This window comes from Strigops habroptila, chromosome 12, assembly GCF_004027225.2.
Source record: "Strigops habroptila isolate Jane chromosome 12, bStrHab1.2.pri, whole genome shotgun sequence".
Taxonomy (NCBI): Eukaryota; Metazoa; Chordata; class Aves; order Psittaciformes; family Psittacidae; genus Strigops; species Strigops habroptila.
Window position 1 is genome coordinate 8,185,436 of NC_044288.2, and position 13,287 is coordinate 8,198,722.

Consider the following 13,287-nt stretch of genomic DNA (forward strand, 5'->3'; position numbering starts at 1 on the left):
TAAGATCTCCCCAGAGCACAACAGAGGGGGAGAATCCCCTCCCTCGACCTGCTGCTCACACTCTGGGGGTGCGGCCCAGCACACGGGGGGTTTCTGGGCTGCAAGCACACACTGCCGGGTCATGTTGAGCTCCTCTTATCCCAGCATCCCCAAGTCCTGCTCCTCAGGGCTCCTCTCCATCCATTCTCCTTCCAGCCTGTAGTTGTGCTTGAGATTGTCTTGAACCAGGGGCAGGACCTTGCACCTGGCCTTGCAGAACTTAGTGAGTCCAACAAGTACTTCCAGCGTGTGCCAGGGAACAAATGCGTGTCTCCCTTCCCACTCCCGCGATGTCCCTTCTCGTTCCCTCTGCTATTTTAAGAGGTCTTTTTTGCTTCTTTTCACGGATTTGTACCCAGCCATCCCCCCCAGCCACACCCGCCCCAGAGCTGCCCAGCAAGCTCCGAGGTGGCTTCCCCGCCGCTTCTCGCCTCCCCGCGAGGAGCGGAGCAGCTCGACCCTGCCCGGTGGCCGGGGGTCCCAGACCGGCGGGGGGGGCACCGTGGGAGCGGCCGCTCAGCGCTGCCGCCCGGGGCGCCGCGTCCCCCTTCGGTAGCGAGTTGGGGAAGCGAAAGAGGAAAGCAGCGGGGCGGCCCCGCGGCTTCCCCGGGGCGGCGCCCGTCGGCTCCCCGGGCCCTCAGCGGCGCCGCCGGGGAAGGGGCGAGACCCGCCGGGCAGCGCCGCGTCCGCAGCCCCTCGCCGCCCGAGCGCCGGCTGCAGTTGCCCGCCTCAGCCAACAGGTTGCACCGTTCCCCCTCGGTCGGGCGCGGCGGGTGCTGCCCCGCGGTGCCGAGCAAGGGGCGGCAGCGCCGGCGGGCTGCGCTGTGCCGCGCTGTGCGAGCCGAGCCCGGCCGTGCCCCGCCGCGCCGCGCCGACCCGTGCGGTGGGAGCGGGCGCGCTGCCGCGGCCGCCCCTCTCGGTGCCGGCGGTCTCCACTCCCTCTCCACGTCGGGGAGGCGGGCGGAGGGAGGGAGGGAGGAGGGAAGGGAGGAGGGGGAGGAGGCGGCCGCCGCCGTCCTCCATTTTGTGGCGGGGGCAGAGCACCGCGGAGCGCGGCGCTGCCCGGCGGAGGGACGGGGCGGGAGGGTGCGGAAGGGGGAGGCAGGAGGCGGGGGAGCGAAGTCCGCGGAGGCAATTAGCGCTAATTAACGGAGGGGGCGCCGCGGCGGTGGCGGCGTCGGGCGGGGCGGGGACTAGGTCAGGGTCTCTGGCCGGCGGCAGCAGGAGGAGGAGCGGCAGCAGCAGCGGGGGGAGCGGGGCTGGACGCCGCCGCGGCCCCCGGAGGGGCGGCTGTTGACTTCCTCCCGCCCGCGCCCTCGCCCCTTCCAGCCCCCGCCGCGGGCGCGATGGCAGTTGGCGGCTGAAGGAGCCCCAGCGCCCTCCCCCGGACGAGGTAAGGGCGGCGGGGGGCCGCGGGGGTCCCGCGGGGGCAGGGGCTGAGCCTGAGCCGCGCCGGGGGCCGGCGCCGCGGCTTCGCCCCGGGAAGTTCCCGGGAGGGGGGGAAGCGGCGGCTCCCCCGCAGGAATGCCCCGGGTGCGGGGGGGAGCAGGGACCGAGGAGCCGGACTGGGACGGGAGGGGCACGGCGGTGCCAGAGCTCCGCGGCCGCTCCCCGACGTGGGTGCCCGGGGCGGCGGCGGTGGGAAGCGGGACACCCCCCTCCCGGTCCGGCCCGGGGTGTGTGCGGGGTGCTGGGGCCGGGCAGGGGGGAGCCCCAGCGCCGCTCGCTGCCGTGGCTGGGCTGGTTTTGCAGAAGTGGGTGTGCCGGGAGACGGCTCAACAGGTCCCGACACATTTCGCTGAAAACTCTACTTTTGCGGAGCAGAATTTATCGCAATCCGGCCGTTTTCGGCACTCGCCGCTTTTTCCTCCTTCGGGCAGAGTCTCGCGTCTCGTTTTTGACACGTTCCGTGCACTGGATGGCTCGCTGCGGTTTTTTTCGCGCTGGGGGAGTTGTCAAATGGAATAACGACATTTTTCCCCCCACTTCATGTAGGAAAAAAAAAAAAAAAAGAAAAACCAAAAAAAGGGGCAAAACGAGGTGGATAGTTGTAATTTTTTTTCCCACTCGCTGTCGTGGTGGCCACCTTAAATGGCTCGGCAGTACTTCAGTGCCGTTCGTGATCCATGGGGTCCCGGGGGGCTCCCGCTCCCTGCCGTCGGCGGTGGTCCCGGCTGGACGCGGGCGGCCGAGGGCTGTGCACAGGGGTGCTGAAGGCGCAGGGAGGGTTTTGCGTGGAGCTGCTCCCGCTCGGGACGCTCCTGCCCGCGCCAGAGCGCGATGGGGCCACCTTAAATTTTTTTACACGTGGGGAGTTTTTGTTGATCTCGGTCTTCTTTGGCGTACAGAAATAGCTCCGCTGGTCGCAGCCCGCGGAAGATGGGCGGCGGGGCCGGCGGGCTGGTGAGGAGGACAGCGATAAACTTGTGAGCACTGCTGGGTCGCCGGGTTTAACGGGGTGGATGGAGCCGGGGCTCGGGCACCGCCGCCTCCCGCGGCCGCTGCGCGCTCTTGGCTGGGCACTGCTGGCGTTAGGCCGTAGACAAACACTATAGGAAAGTTTGCCGAAGGGTTTACAGTTACCCTCTAAATATTTATGCTGGGTGCCGAAAACAAACGTAGGAAATACAAACAGACGAAGCTTAGATTTGTTGTCGCTGTTAAGATGTGTTCGGTGAATAGTCCTGAGCTGTTAAAGTGTTTGGAGCTAATAAAAATCCTACTTTGTTTTTAGTGAGCTTTTATTTATAGATTGGGGATGTATTTAAAGAATTGGGTGGTGTTTATTTCGAGATTCACAAGTTGTATTTTAAGCCGAACCTATGCAAAGATAGGAAATGTTGTGTTCTGGGGCAGAGGGGTCAGGTGGCTCCTGGTCAATAACAAACCAGTTGGATTTGGGCTGCTGGGAGGTGCTGTGTTGGAGAGTCAGCTCCGGAGCTTCGGTACCTGTTGTGGGTGATGCGTTGGAACCTGCAGGGAGAAGGGGGAAAGCTGGTGAATGTCCTTCTCCCTTGCCGTGCTCAGGGTGTAATTAAATACCAGGGGAAGTTACTGTGCAAAAACTGTGAATTGGGCACTTGAACAATTCTTGTGCTTCCTTCCTCACTCGGATGCGTGACAGAGCTAGAGAGTGTGCTCAGGGAGATGTCGCAGGCTGTGGGCTGATGATGAGGTGCATGCAGGCAGCTTCTGCTCCATCCGGGCTCAGCAAAGCTTGAAAAATCAAACTTCCTTGTTACCAGTCAGAAATAAAGATACAGCAAACCCGACCCAGACAAAACCCCCAAAGCAGTGGGTTTGAGAAGCATGAGGCACGTGTCGGCTCGTAGCTCGCTTTGCTGTGCTCTCGTTGTCAGAGCAGCTAAACCAGGTTTGCCAGGCTGATGATTGAGACTTTATTTTTTTCTAAGCTGTTATTAAGACGTCCTTGCTGTGCTAACTTTGAACGCTTCTCGTCTTTTTATAGCTAATGTTAAAGTAATGGATTCCAAAGAATTGCTTAACTCGTCAGATCAAGGCGAAGCAAGGAAAAATGCGCTCATCAGTACCAAAGGAGGGATCGTGATGGACTTTCGTCCACCCTTCAGGGGTGGAGCTACTGTACAAGCCCCTGTGTCTACATCTCCTCTCCCCGCGTCTTCTCAGTCAGATTCCAGCCAGCAACCTGCTTTGGCTGACTTCTCGAAAGGATTAGCAAACAATGTGCCTCCGCCAGACCTTTCCAAGGCAGTGTCGCTCTCGATGGGACTGTACATGGGTGAAACTGATGCGAAAGTGATGGGAAACGACCTTGGATTTTCACAGCAGGGCCAAATCGGCATCTCTTCTGGAGAAACGGACTTCAGGCTCCTGGAAGAAAGTATTGCGAGCTTGAACAAGTCCTCGAGCCTGGCAGAGGACACCAAGGGAGCAATATCCTCTGAGGTGCCGCTTGAGCCGGAGTTCCCAGGCATGGCTGGCCGCAACGTCCCTTTAGAGTCAGGAACTGCAGTCCAAAGCCAGGTTGGCGCGAACGGTGGCAACTTGAAGTTATTCTCTGAAGACCAAAGCACCCTGGATATTCTCCAGGATTTAGAATTGCCACCAGTATCGCCTGGCAAAGAGCCCAATGGGAGCCCGTGGAGGCTCGACCCGTTGCTCGATGACGGCGGCCTGCTCTCCCCTATATCTGCGGATGATGCGTTCCTCCTGGAAGGAAGTCTTGGTGAAGACTGCAAGCCTCCTGTTTTATCTGACACTAAACCTAAAATTAATGACCGTGGTGACCTTTTACCCAGTTCCAAAATGCCAATGCCTCAAGTGAAAACAGAAAAGGAAGACTTCATTGAACTCTGTACTCCTGGTATAAAGCAAGAAAACATGGGCCCAATTTACTGTCAGGCAAACTTCTCTGGGTCGAATCTGCTGGGTACTAAAGTCTCTGCCATATCTATCCATGGTGTCAGTACCTCTGGGGGGCAAATGTATCACTATGATTTAAACACTGCATCGCTCTCTCAGCAGCAGGATCAGAAACCAATTTTTAATATCATTCCATCTCTTCCTGCCGGTTCAGAAAATTGGAATAGGTGCCAGGGATCAGGAGACGAGACGTTGGCTCCTTTGGGAACGCTCAACCTTTCTGGCAGACCTGCTTTCTCTAATGGCTATTCAAGGTAATTAGTTTTTGTTGCTCTTTATTAAAATACTCGGAGTGTGTTGAGCACAGCTGCGTGCAGGCTGGGGTGGGGGCTTGTTGCTTGTTTTTCCTTTCCAAGTCGATTATCCCTCTTTCATTTGTCACGTATGGCTGGTCAGACATCACCGGGGTCTGTCTGGTCCGTAGCGCGATGGCAGCTTTAAGGCAGTATTCAACTATTGGTTTTAAAGGGCAGAAAAGAGGAGGAGAGCTGGTGTGCTTCAGAAAAGAAAGAAATAAAAATTCCAAGTTACAACCTAGAGGGAAAATTGAGTATGTGGTAGAAGGATCCATACACGAGGCAGTATAGAAGGAAGTATTTCAGTGTATACAAAAGTGGCTTCATTCCCAAGGGTTAGAGGATCAATCACTGCGGGGTTTTTTTCCTTCCTTGTGTTACTTAAATGTTGTGCACAAAAATAACTTGGTTGCTGGGTAAAATTCTAGAATTACATTTAAGCTGAACTAGAGCTTTAGCTTTGCTTGGTATTGCATTTACCTTACATGGACAAGAAGATTCTCAGTAGGAAATACTCAGCGGTTTGTTTAAAAACTGCATTTAAAGAGATAAGAATATTTGCAGTAAGATTTGAAACATACCTGGAATTTAACTCTTCAACAGAACTGCAGGAGGGCTTGCTTAGGGGTGGCTTGGTGGGAGCAGGGTGTTTTAGGGGAGCTGGTTAGTGCATTTTTCAGGTGACTTTGGAGTAGTGTTTTCTGCAGGTAATTCGGTGGTGCATAGTCAAGTAAAGCCCTTTTCCTCTGTCCCTCAGCAGTAAGGGAGGTGGTGGCAGCTTCATCGCCGGGTAGCTGTGTACATCGCTTCTCACAGCTGGAGGCAGGTCCTTGTTTCAGTAAGAACACCTAGCTGTATGTTTCCCTCAGCCGTTCTTTGTGTAAGGTACGCTTGCACAAGCGCAGAGCTCGGTCTCGCTGGTGGAAGAGGTTTTTGCTGGGATTCTGCAGAGTCTTAGAAAATGGCTCCAAGTCTTTGTGCGTGAAAGCAGTAATTGTGGGCTTCCAGCGAAGTGTCTGGTTCAGCTTTCTGGGTTTTCCTGCCCCACTGATGATCAATCCCTGGAGTGTCCCGGGGCTCCCCACGTGGTACGTGCTCCATTTTCCCACAGCTGCAATGAGGGGTGTGGGGAGTTCTTTGTTTCAGGAAGACAACTTTTAACTTGTATTCTAGACTTCTTTCACAGTGTTAGATTTTTGTAATGAAGATGTGTTGGGTTTTTTCTCTCTGAAGTGTTTAAGGTAATTTGCAATGTAAGGAATCCAGAAAGGAAAATTGGAATTTGTGGATAAATCCTACTTTGGTGTATGAATATTGAACATGCCTTATCATTAATTTTTACAGAGTAGAAATCCTTTATAGTAACATTTTGCATGATCAGTCCAACTTCCATGTTGTTTTTTGCTTGTTTCATGGTGGGTTTTTATTCTGCTCACTGTATCTTTTAGTGGCAATCATTGTGAAGTCTGTATCAAAGCAAGGGGAACTATTTCTGGGTTTGGGAGATGAATTGCAGTGACTGTTTAAGCAAGCAGATTCCTTGTAGATAATGGGAACGTCACTTTTGAGAACACTTCTGTAAAGTTCATGCATTGTTTTTATCTTACAGGACTGTGTGGGTAGAACCAAGCGTGTTCATGGGTGAATGGGTGACACGGCTGTTTGTCTGGCTTTCGGGGAATGCCATAAACACTGGTTTTGTGTAGTAGGTTTCTGAGAATGTCATGATGAAAAACCCATCCAAGCTCCTACCTCTGGTGCTGGAGTAAGGGGGGCAGCAGTGCTAGATGTTACTGTTGTGTCACGCAGCAGCTCTGGGGAGGTGCTGGGGGTGTCGGGGCTGAGCGGACGGTGGGCAGGAGGGACGGGGGGCTGTAGGCTGCTAGGATGAGGCTGGCAGATGCCCTTGGCAGAACGAGTGGCTGTGGTAGGCACAGGAGCATCTCGGCATCTGCCTGCACCAGGGGCAGGGTCCACAGCACTGTGCTGCCACTGGTGACGTTGGTGCTTCCTGCAAGATTGTCTGGGATTTTATTGCTTTCGTTTGCTTTAAGATGATGGATTATTTTTTTCTTAATCTAAGGAACACGTGAAAAATTTTGGGGTGGTTCCTAGTTGAGTTATACATAAAAATTCATTCTTTCTAGCCTTTATGGAAGCTGTTTGTACTTCCCAAGGATTTTTACACACTAAAGCTACAAAGTCCAATTCTAAAACCAACACTGTTTGGGTCTACTTTTTTTTCCCTCCCTCATAAAATAGGGGCACCCCCATCTTCTTTGCAAAAGGTTTGAGATACCGATGAGCCCTGGGTTTGAGGCAGGAATTCTCTTTCTTCCTGAACCTTGTCAGCGATATTTGGTCTAAACCCAGTGAGTTTGAGGGGGTTTGTGGATTTGTTTGTTTATCTTCCAGAAGACTCAACAAAATTGGCCTTTGGTTTAGAAACAAAGAGAGGACTCTTCTGCCACGTTCTGGGGTCTGCTCTTTATGTTTTCCTGTTAGGTACTGATTGTGCAAGCTGAGGCTGGGATTTTGGGAATTTAGAATGGCTAAATTTCAATTTCCAATAGGAAATACTTCTTGCGTTGGTAGATTTATTTAATTATTCATAACATATTAATGACGTGCTACACGCATGGGAAGAAGAGCTGCAGTTGTCTCCTGGTGTTCAGGTAGTGTTTAATTCGAGTGTTTTAATTGACAGCATCTGACGTCTCTTTATAGTCTGGAATTGATGTCATGCAATGTTTTGAGTGATTTTGCTTCTAAGCATCGCACAACATGTGGTCTTTAATGAGACAAGCGATAATCGGGACTGAGAACACTAATGCGTTTTCCTGTGAGCAGGAGGAGGTGTTGGGAAGTTAACAAGCAGAATCCAAACCTTGGAAATCTGTTCGATGTGAACGAATCGGCGATAGTCAATAGCCTACTGCCCGTATCTGCAGCTGCCGAAGAGCCTGCCAATGCTTGTGCTCATGTGCTGCAGCTCAGTGTTGCAGTAACCGATGCTCACCATCTTCTCAAGCAGCAGGACTCCAGGCAGTAGGACAGCTTCATTCTGGGGTGGCTTTGGCGAGCTCTCTCATCAGAGCAAGCGAGCTGCCAATGGGTCGCAGTGAAGTGAACTAAGGAGAAGGTGGAATAGGGTAAGAGGGAGGAAAAAGTGGGCAACTGGAGATGATTTGCCTTGGATCTTCTTTATTAGAAGTGAGGTGGCATCTGGAAGAGGAGTAAAACAGGCTAAAAGCCCGTTGGTAAATGCTTCACTGAAGAATTACGGGATTTGATGGTCTCTGTGTCTGATGGGGTATTATTTGTGATTTATTAGACAAGCGCCAGTGAGAAATGTTAAGTTTCGAGGAAATGGTTTTAGCAATGCACACTCAGTGGGCTCTTGCGTGGTATCTACATTAAATCCAGCTCGGCTTCTTCATTCCTCTGACTTCCTGGAGATGTGGCTTGTTGTGGGGGGAGTGAAGGACGAGGAGAGCCAGCACAGCGACGCAGGGGTTTCTGTGCAGTCTTTTTCTTAGCCTACAGCCAGAATTTACAAAGCTGGGCCCCACTGGCAGTGTTACGGCTTCTCCTGTTACATTTGAAATCATTCCTAGTGCTTAAGCTTGTGGGGGATAAGGATCATTAAGGAAGTTTAAGAAAGGGTGAGAGCTGAAGGAAGCCATGAAGGTGAAGGAGAATCAGGAAGGGGGTAGAAGTTCTGCTGGTTGGTCGCAGTCCAAAGCCTTCCTCCCAGGAGAGGTTACATTTGTGCCGTCACTCTGTAGTGGGGATTCTTCCTGGACTCGGGCGTTTTACTAGAAGGAAGGGAAAAAAAGTGATTGTTTGCTAGAAATGGTAAAGGTCAGTTGTCCGTTTGTCTTACCGCATTGTTTCAGCTTGGATTCTGGCCAGGGCCGGTGGCTTGGCACGGTTGGACACAGTGCTTTAAATGTTGCCTGACTCAGCAGTAAGTGATGTATGGTACATACGGAAATATGTCTTTTTTAATAATCCCATTTTGATATAAAAACCAGAGTTGTTATTTGCAGTGCTTGGGGTTTCAGGAGTCGATGTTGTGATTTGTCAGCTTAATGTAATACTGTACTTGGGGTTTGAGTCTTGGAAATGCATGACAAAACATCTAATTGCTTTGGCAGAAAGGGATGTATTGGGAACGTCCTGCAGAATGTGCTGTAAGGCACTATGAAAAGGTAGCTAGGTGAGTGGGAGGTCATGGAAGGTGGGATCTGCTTTTCCCAGTTTTGGCTGATCATTCAGCTAGCTGATAGCCGAGAAGGTTTTTATAAGTCCAGCCCAAATTTTTAACTCCTGCAAATCTATTTCCCCCGACAATGGTCTCTTTTAAGCCTAGTTCTAGCTTTGAGAGCACCAGCTGGTTTTTGTTGCCCATTGCATTTTTTGGTCCACCTTAAATAATGGTTGGACCCCACTGTGCTCTTCGACTGCCAGTGAAAGCGAAACTGGCGCTGAACCAACCCTTCTCACAGATCTTTTCATACATGTGAAATATATGTATTGCACAACTCCTACATCATGTATTTATGGTGATAAAGATGACTTTCACGCAGTGAGAGAAAATTGTCTTGGAGATGCAAATGTTCCTTCTTCGACTATTACTGCTCATTCTGGAAATGAACAAGTGATAACTGTGATATGTGCCTATGTAAGTGCAGACTGGAATTATTTCTACATTTTAAAAGGTTACCAAGTCATAGAATCCCAGACTGGTTTGGGTTGGAAGGGCCCTTAAAGCTCATCCAGTTCCAACCTCCTGCCATGGGCAGGGGCACCTTTCAGTAGACCAGACTGCTCCAAGCCCTGTCCAACCTGGTCTCAAAGTCCGTCTCTCTTCCCAGGTCCCCTTTTATCACCACTACCTACCAGATGGGACTTTGAGGGCTCCCTATATTTATTTATTTATTCATTTAAATATGACTTGCCTAACTTCAAGTAGTGAAAAATGACAGAAGAACCTGGTGCTGCTGTCTTGGATGCAATGCTTGTACCAAAGTTCTGCTGTTTACACTTTGTAAAATCAGAGCTGTTGTCTCTTTTACGTCCACACTCGATTAGGTATCTCTGTCCATGAGCACTGTTCACCGTTCTTGAGATAAAGAACATACCAATAAAATCCTGTTTTCAGTGCAAGTTACGAGCAATGGGAGAAGCTGTGTAGAGCTGCAGTTACAATTATCTTGGGTTTGTGAGCTAAAATGACTGAAAGCCTGTTGCCTCTGGCACACAGAAGTGAACTTTAAAATGCATTCATAAAATGACCAAATTTTAACTGTTCTTAGAAACACAGAAACAGTGTGTATGCAACAAGGTAGTTTCTGGGAAGACTGTTGAGCTGTGCAGCACAGCGTGCCACAGACCCCGGGAGCCTGTTGTGTTAAGCTCCCTTTGGTTTTACGGTCTTTGTCTCCCAGAGTCTGGCAGTGTACACAAATTTTAATCTTATTTACTGAAGTATTAGTGCACTGCATTGTTGCATGTACAGATTATTCATGTTCTCATCACAGCGGGTTTCTGACCGATTCACTATAGTATGATACCCACTTATGATACAGCCTCTGCTTAAATAACCAAAACACTCATAGACCAGGAGTTAATCCTGTTCTTAGTGCTGGGCTCTGGAAATACTGGGCAGATGCTGTCAGTGGATGGCCTCATCCCCATGGGACAGACGTGAACCAATACAGCTGGAACAGATGACACACACACACAAAAAGAAACAAATATTTTCAGCTCATTGTCTTGGCATTGACTGTACATCAACTGGCTTCAAGTATCTGTGGGGAAAAAACCGGCAATGCACAAACTACATTTGCTTTGCCCGTATGTGAGGGGAGAGAACCTGTGACTGTGGCTTTGCTGGTCACCTGCAGAGGAATCAGAGCGTAGGGCATGCTCCAGCCCTTGAGTGTCACAGACTTAATTACAAGGGACCTGCGACACTGTGGACGTGCAGCTCTTGCTGCTGTCCATGGGAGAACAGGAGGGTGCGGGCTGTCCCCCGTGTATAACAAGTCCAGCATCTTGAATGACGGCAGGTACTGGAGGGGTGAATAATTGTGCTCCCAGAAGTGGTGTGTTGGGTTGGGAAAACGATTTAGTGCAATTACTCTGCTTCTCCTGGAGGTTTTTCTTCTTACCTCATCTTCAATATAAAGAAGGTGCAATGTTGAGCACATGCCTCCTGCATCCTTACCTGACTCGGCTCATGCCAGCCTTTGCCACAATGTTTTCTGCCAGGTATCTGGCTGAAGTGATGTCTCCCAATATCCAAGCTATGCACTCTAGTGCTCGAAGTACAACCATATGTACTGTGACACAGAGACATCCTTCCACCTCTGTGGCCCGCACCGCTGTGTTTATCACGTGGCTGCTTCCCGTGTCCCAGTGGTGCGTCCTGGCAGGAGCATGAGGTGGAACTGCAGCTTCACAAGCCCTTGCGTGGGGAGAGGTGATGCTCGCCAGCACCTGGGGTTCCATGTTATAACGTAGGTGATGTCAGTTGTTCTGGCTGCTCTTGTGTGAGGCTTCAGTTCAGATTCCAGGACACGGTGTTACTTACCCAGGATATCATGTAGAGATTTATAATAATGGTTCCTTAAATCAATAATCACTACAATTGTGTGGATTTCTGGAGGAAATTCTGCTCTTCAGAAGTTGTCTTGACATCTTCTGTGGAGTACATTTCTGTACCCGCCAACTGCATTCTTAATATAGTCTGTATCAACTGGTTATCATTAAAACTCCATGTTCCATCTGTACCTGTGGAGCTCACAGTCCATGTTGAGTCCTCCTAGAAAATTACAGTTCTGGTGCACTTTGAAAATGAATCAACAATCAGCTGCTAATATTTTGTTGTGGTATTATGATACACAGCTTCCACTTTCTGGTGAATTATCTCAATTTCTCAAGATCACAACGGCAAAATTGCTGATGGGGAAGGATTTCCAAAATAATAATAATAATGTCTGTCTTGAATTCAGCTCCCTGCTACTGTAACTGAGTTAAGAAACCGAGTTCCATTTTAGATTTTACAGTAATGCATTCCTCATGCTATGTGTAATAGGTTTGTACAGATCCTGTGTGTCAGGAAACAGCTGGAGATCATGATCATATTTATGCATCATGGTCACACAAGATTTAATACGAAACTGCTGAGCAGCAGGGCACAACTTACTCTTCTGTTGCTTTGTTCACATACTTCATATTTCTGGTTGCTCTCATTTGCGTAACTAAGTGTTAAGTGAGCAGATACCGCTCAGGATCCTGGTGTTCTTTTAAAAAAGAAATTGGGTCACAAATGAGTTGTTTGCCTCAAAATACTGGCCAGGAAACTCTGGCAACTGGCTGCACTGTGCAAATAATGGAGTATCAACCATGGATGTAGTTTATTCAGATAAGCAAATAATGGCAGTGATTTTATAGCTTTGTGGGCTGGTGTTCTTTTTTGTTTGTTCTGGTTTTATTTTGGAGGGTCACAGATGTGATGCTTTGAGTATCGGCCTCTTGAGAAAAGTGGGAAAAGTACAAAAGAAAACTGGAGTAAGTCCTGTAACAGTGGAAGGTGTCCCTGCCTGTGGCAGGGGCTTGGAACTGGATGAGCTTTAAGGTCCCTTCCAACCCAAACCAGTCTGGGATTCTGTAAGTCTGTAAGTTGTCTTTACCTAAATGATCTGTGGTGGGCTTCTGGCTGCCTCAGGCACTTGGGTCTTGTCTTGTGTTAGGAGTTGGGGGGTGTGGTGGTCTGGTGGGTTTTATATCTGTTCCTGTCTCTGAATTCCTGCTTCTCCTGGAAGCAGAATGACAGAATCACGTGTCTCCTTGGAGCAGAGGGTCCGGTGTCTTGTGATGTGGTTTATTTTTGTTGTCATCACTTGGAGAACCTGCTCGCCTGGTCTGTGTGTTTGTGCGGTCAAATGTGATGATGTAGGAACAGGCTCTGGTATGACTTTGCCAGGGTAGTGCTGCTGGAACACAACTGATGGTGGCGGCATGGCAGAGCACCCTGTGAAAGCAGGAGTCACGGTCAGGGTGCTGGTCATGGTAAAGGAACATGGTGTGTCACTGCACGTCAGCAGTTGGAGGGAGCCTGTGTCTGTGCTGCCCTCCTAAGCTGGGCTTAACTGCTTAGAATTCATTCACGGACACTGTTAAGAGAGGAGGACGCGTGGAATGGCTTGGAAGGAGGTTGGCTGTCAAGTCGATGCCTTGTCAGGAAAGGACTGTGATCCCTCGTGTCACTTAAAAATGGGTGTGTGTGAATACAGTTATAATGTGGTATCTTAAATAAAACATATGGATTTTCTGTAGCTTTTCATTTGATCAGATGATGTAAATTGGTATCGATATGTTTTAAATCAGCACATCTGCTCCATAGGCACATTATGTATCACTGTATACTCATGTATTTTTTCCTCTTTCTTATTTTTGTTCCTTTCCCATGTTTCTGTGAGTTTGCCATTACCTTTCTGGAACAATGACTTAGTGAAGCCATCAGCTAAAGGTTTCT

At 49.9% G+C, this 13,287-nt stretch overlaps 1 protein-coding gene across 1 annotated transcript in view; it reads left to right on the plus strand.

The window, feature by feature from the left end:
- Nucleotides 1-1,240: 1,240 nt before the first annotated feature.
- Nucleotides 1,241-13,287, plus strand: part of NR3C1 (nuclear receptor subfamily 3 group C member 1) — a 58,622-nt gene continuing 46,575 nt past the window's right edge. The window contains exons 1-2 of the mRNA XM_030503961.1: nucleotides 1,241-1,432; nucleotides 3,509-4,697. Coding sequence (XP_030359821.1) covers nucleotides 3,523-4,697 — 1,175 coding nt within the window. The 5' untranslated portion in view covers nucleotides 1,241-1,432; nucleotides 3,509-3,522. The remainder of the gene's footprint in view (nucleotides 1,433-3,508; nucleotides 4,698-13,287) is intronic.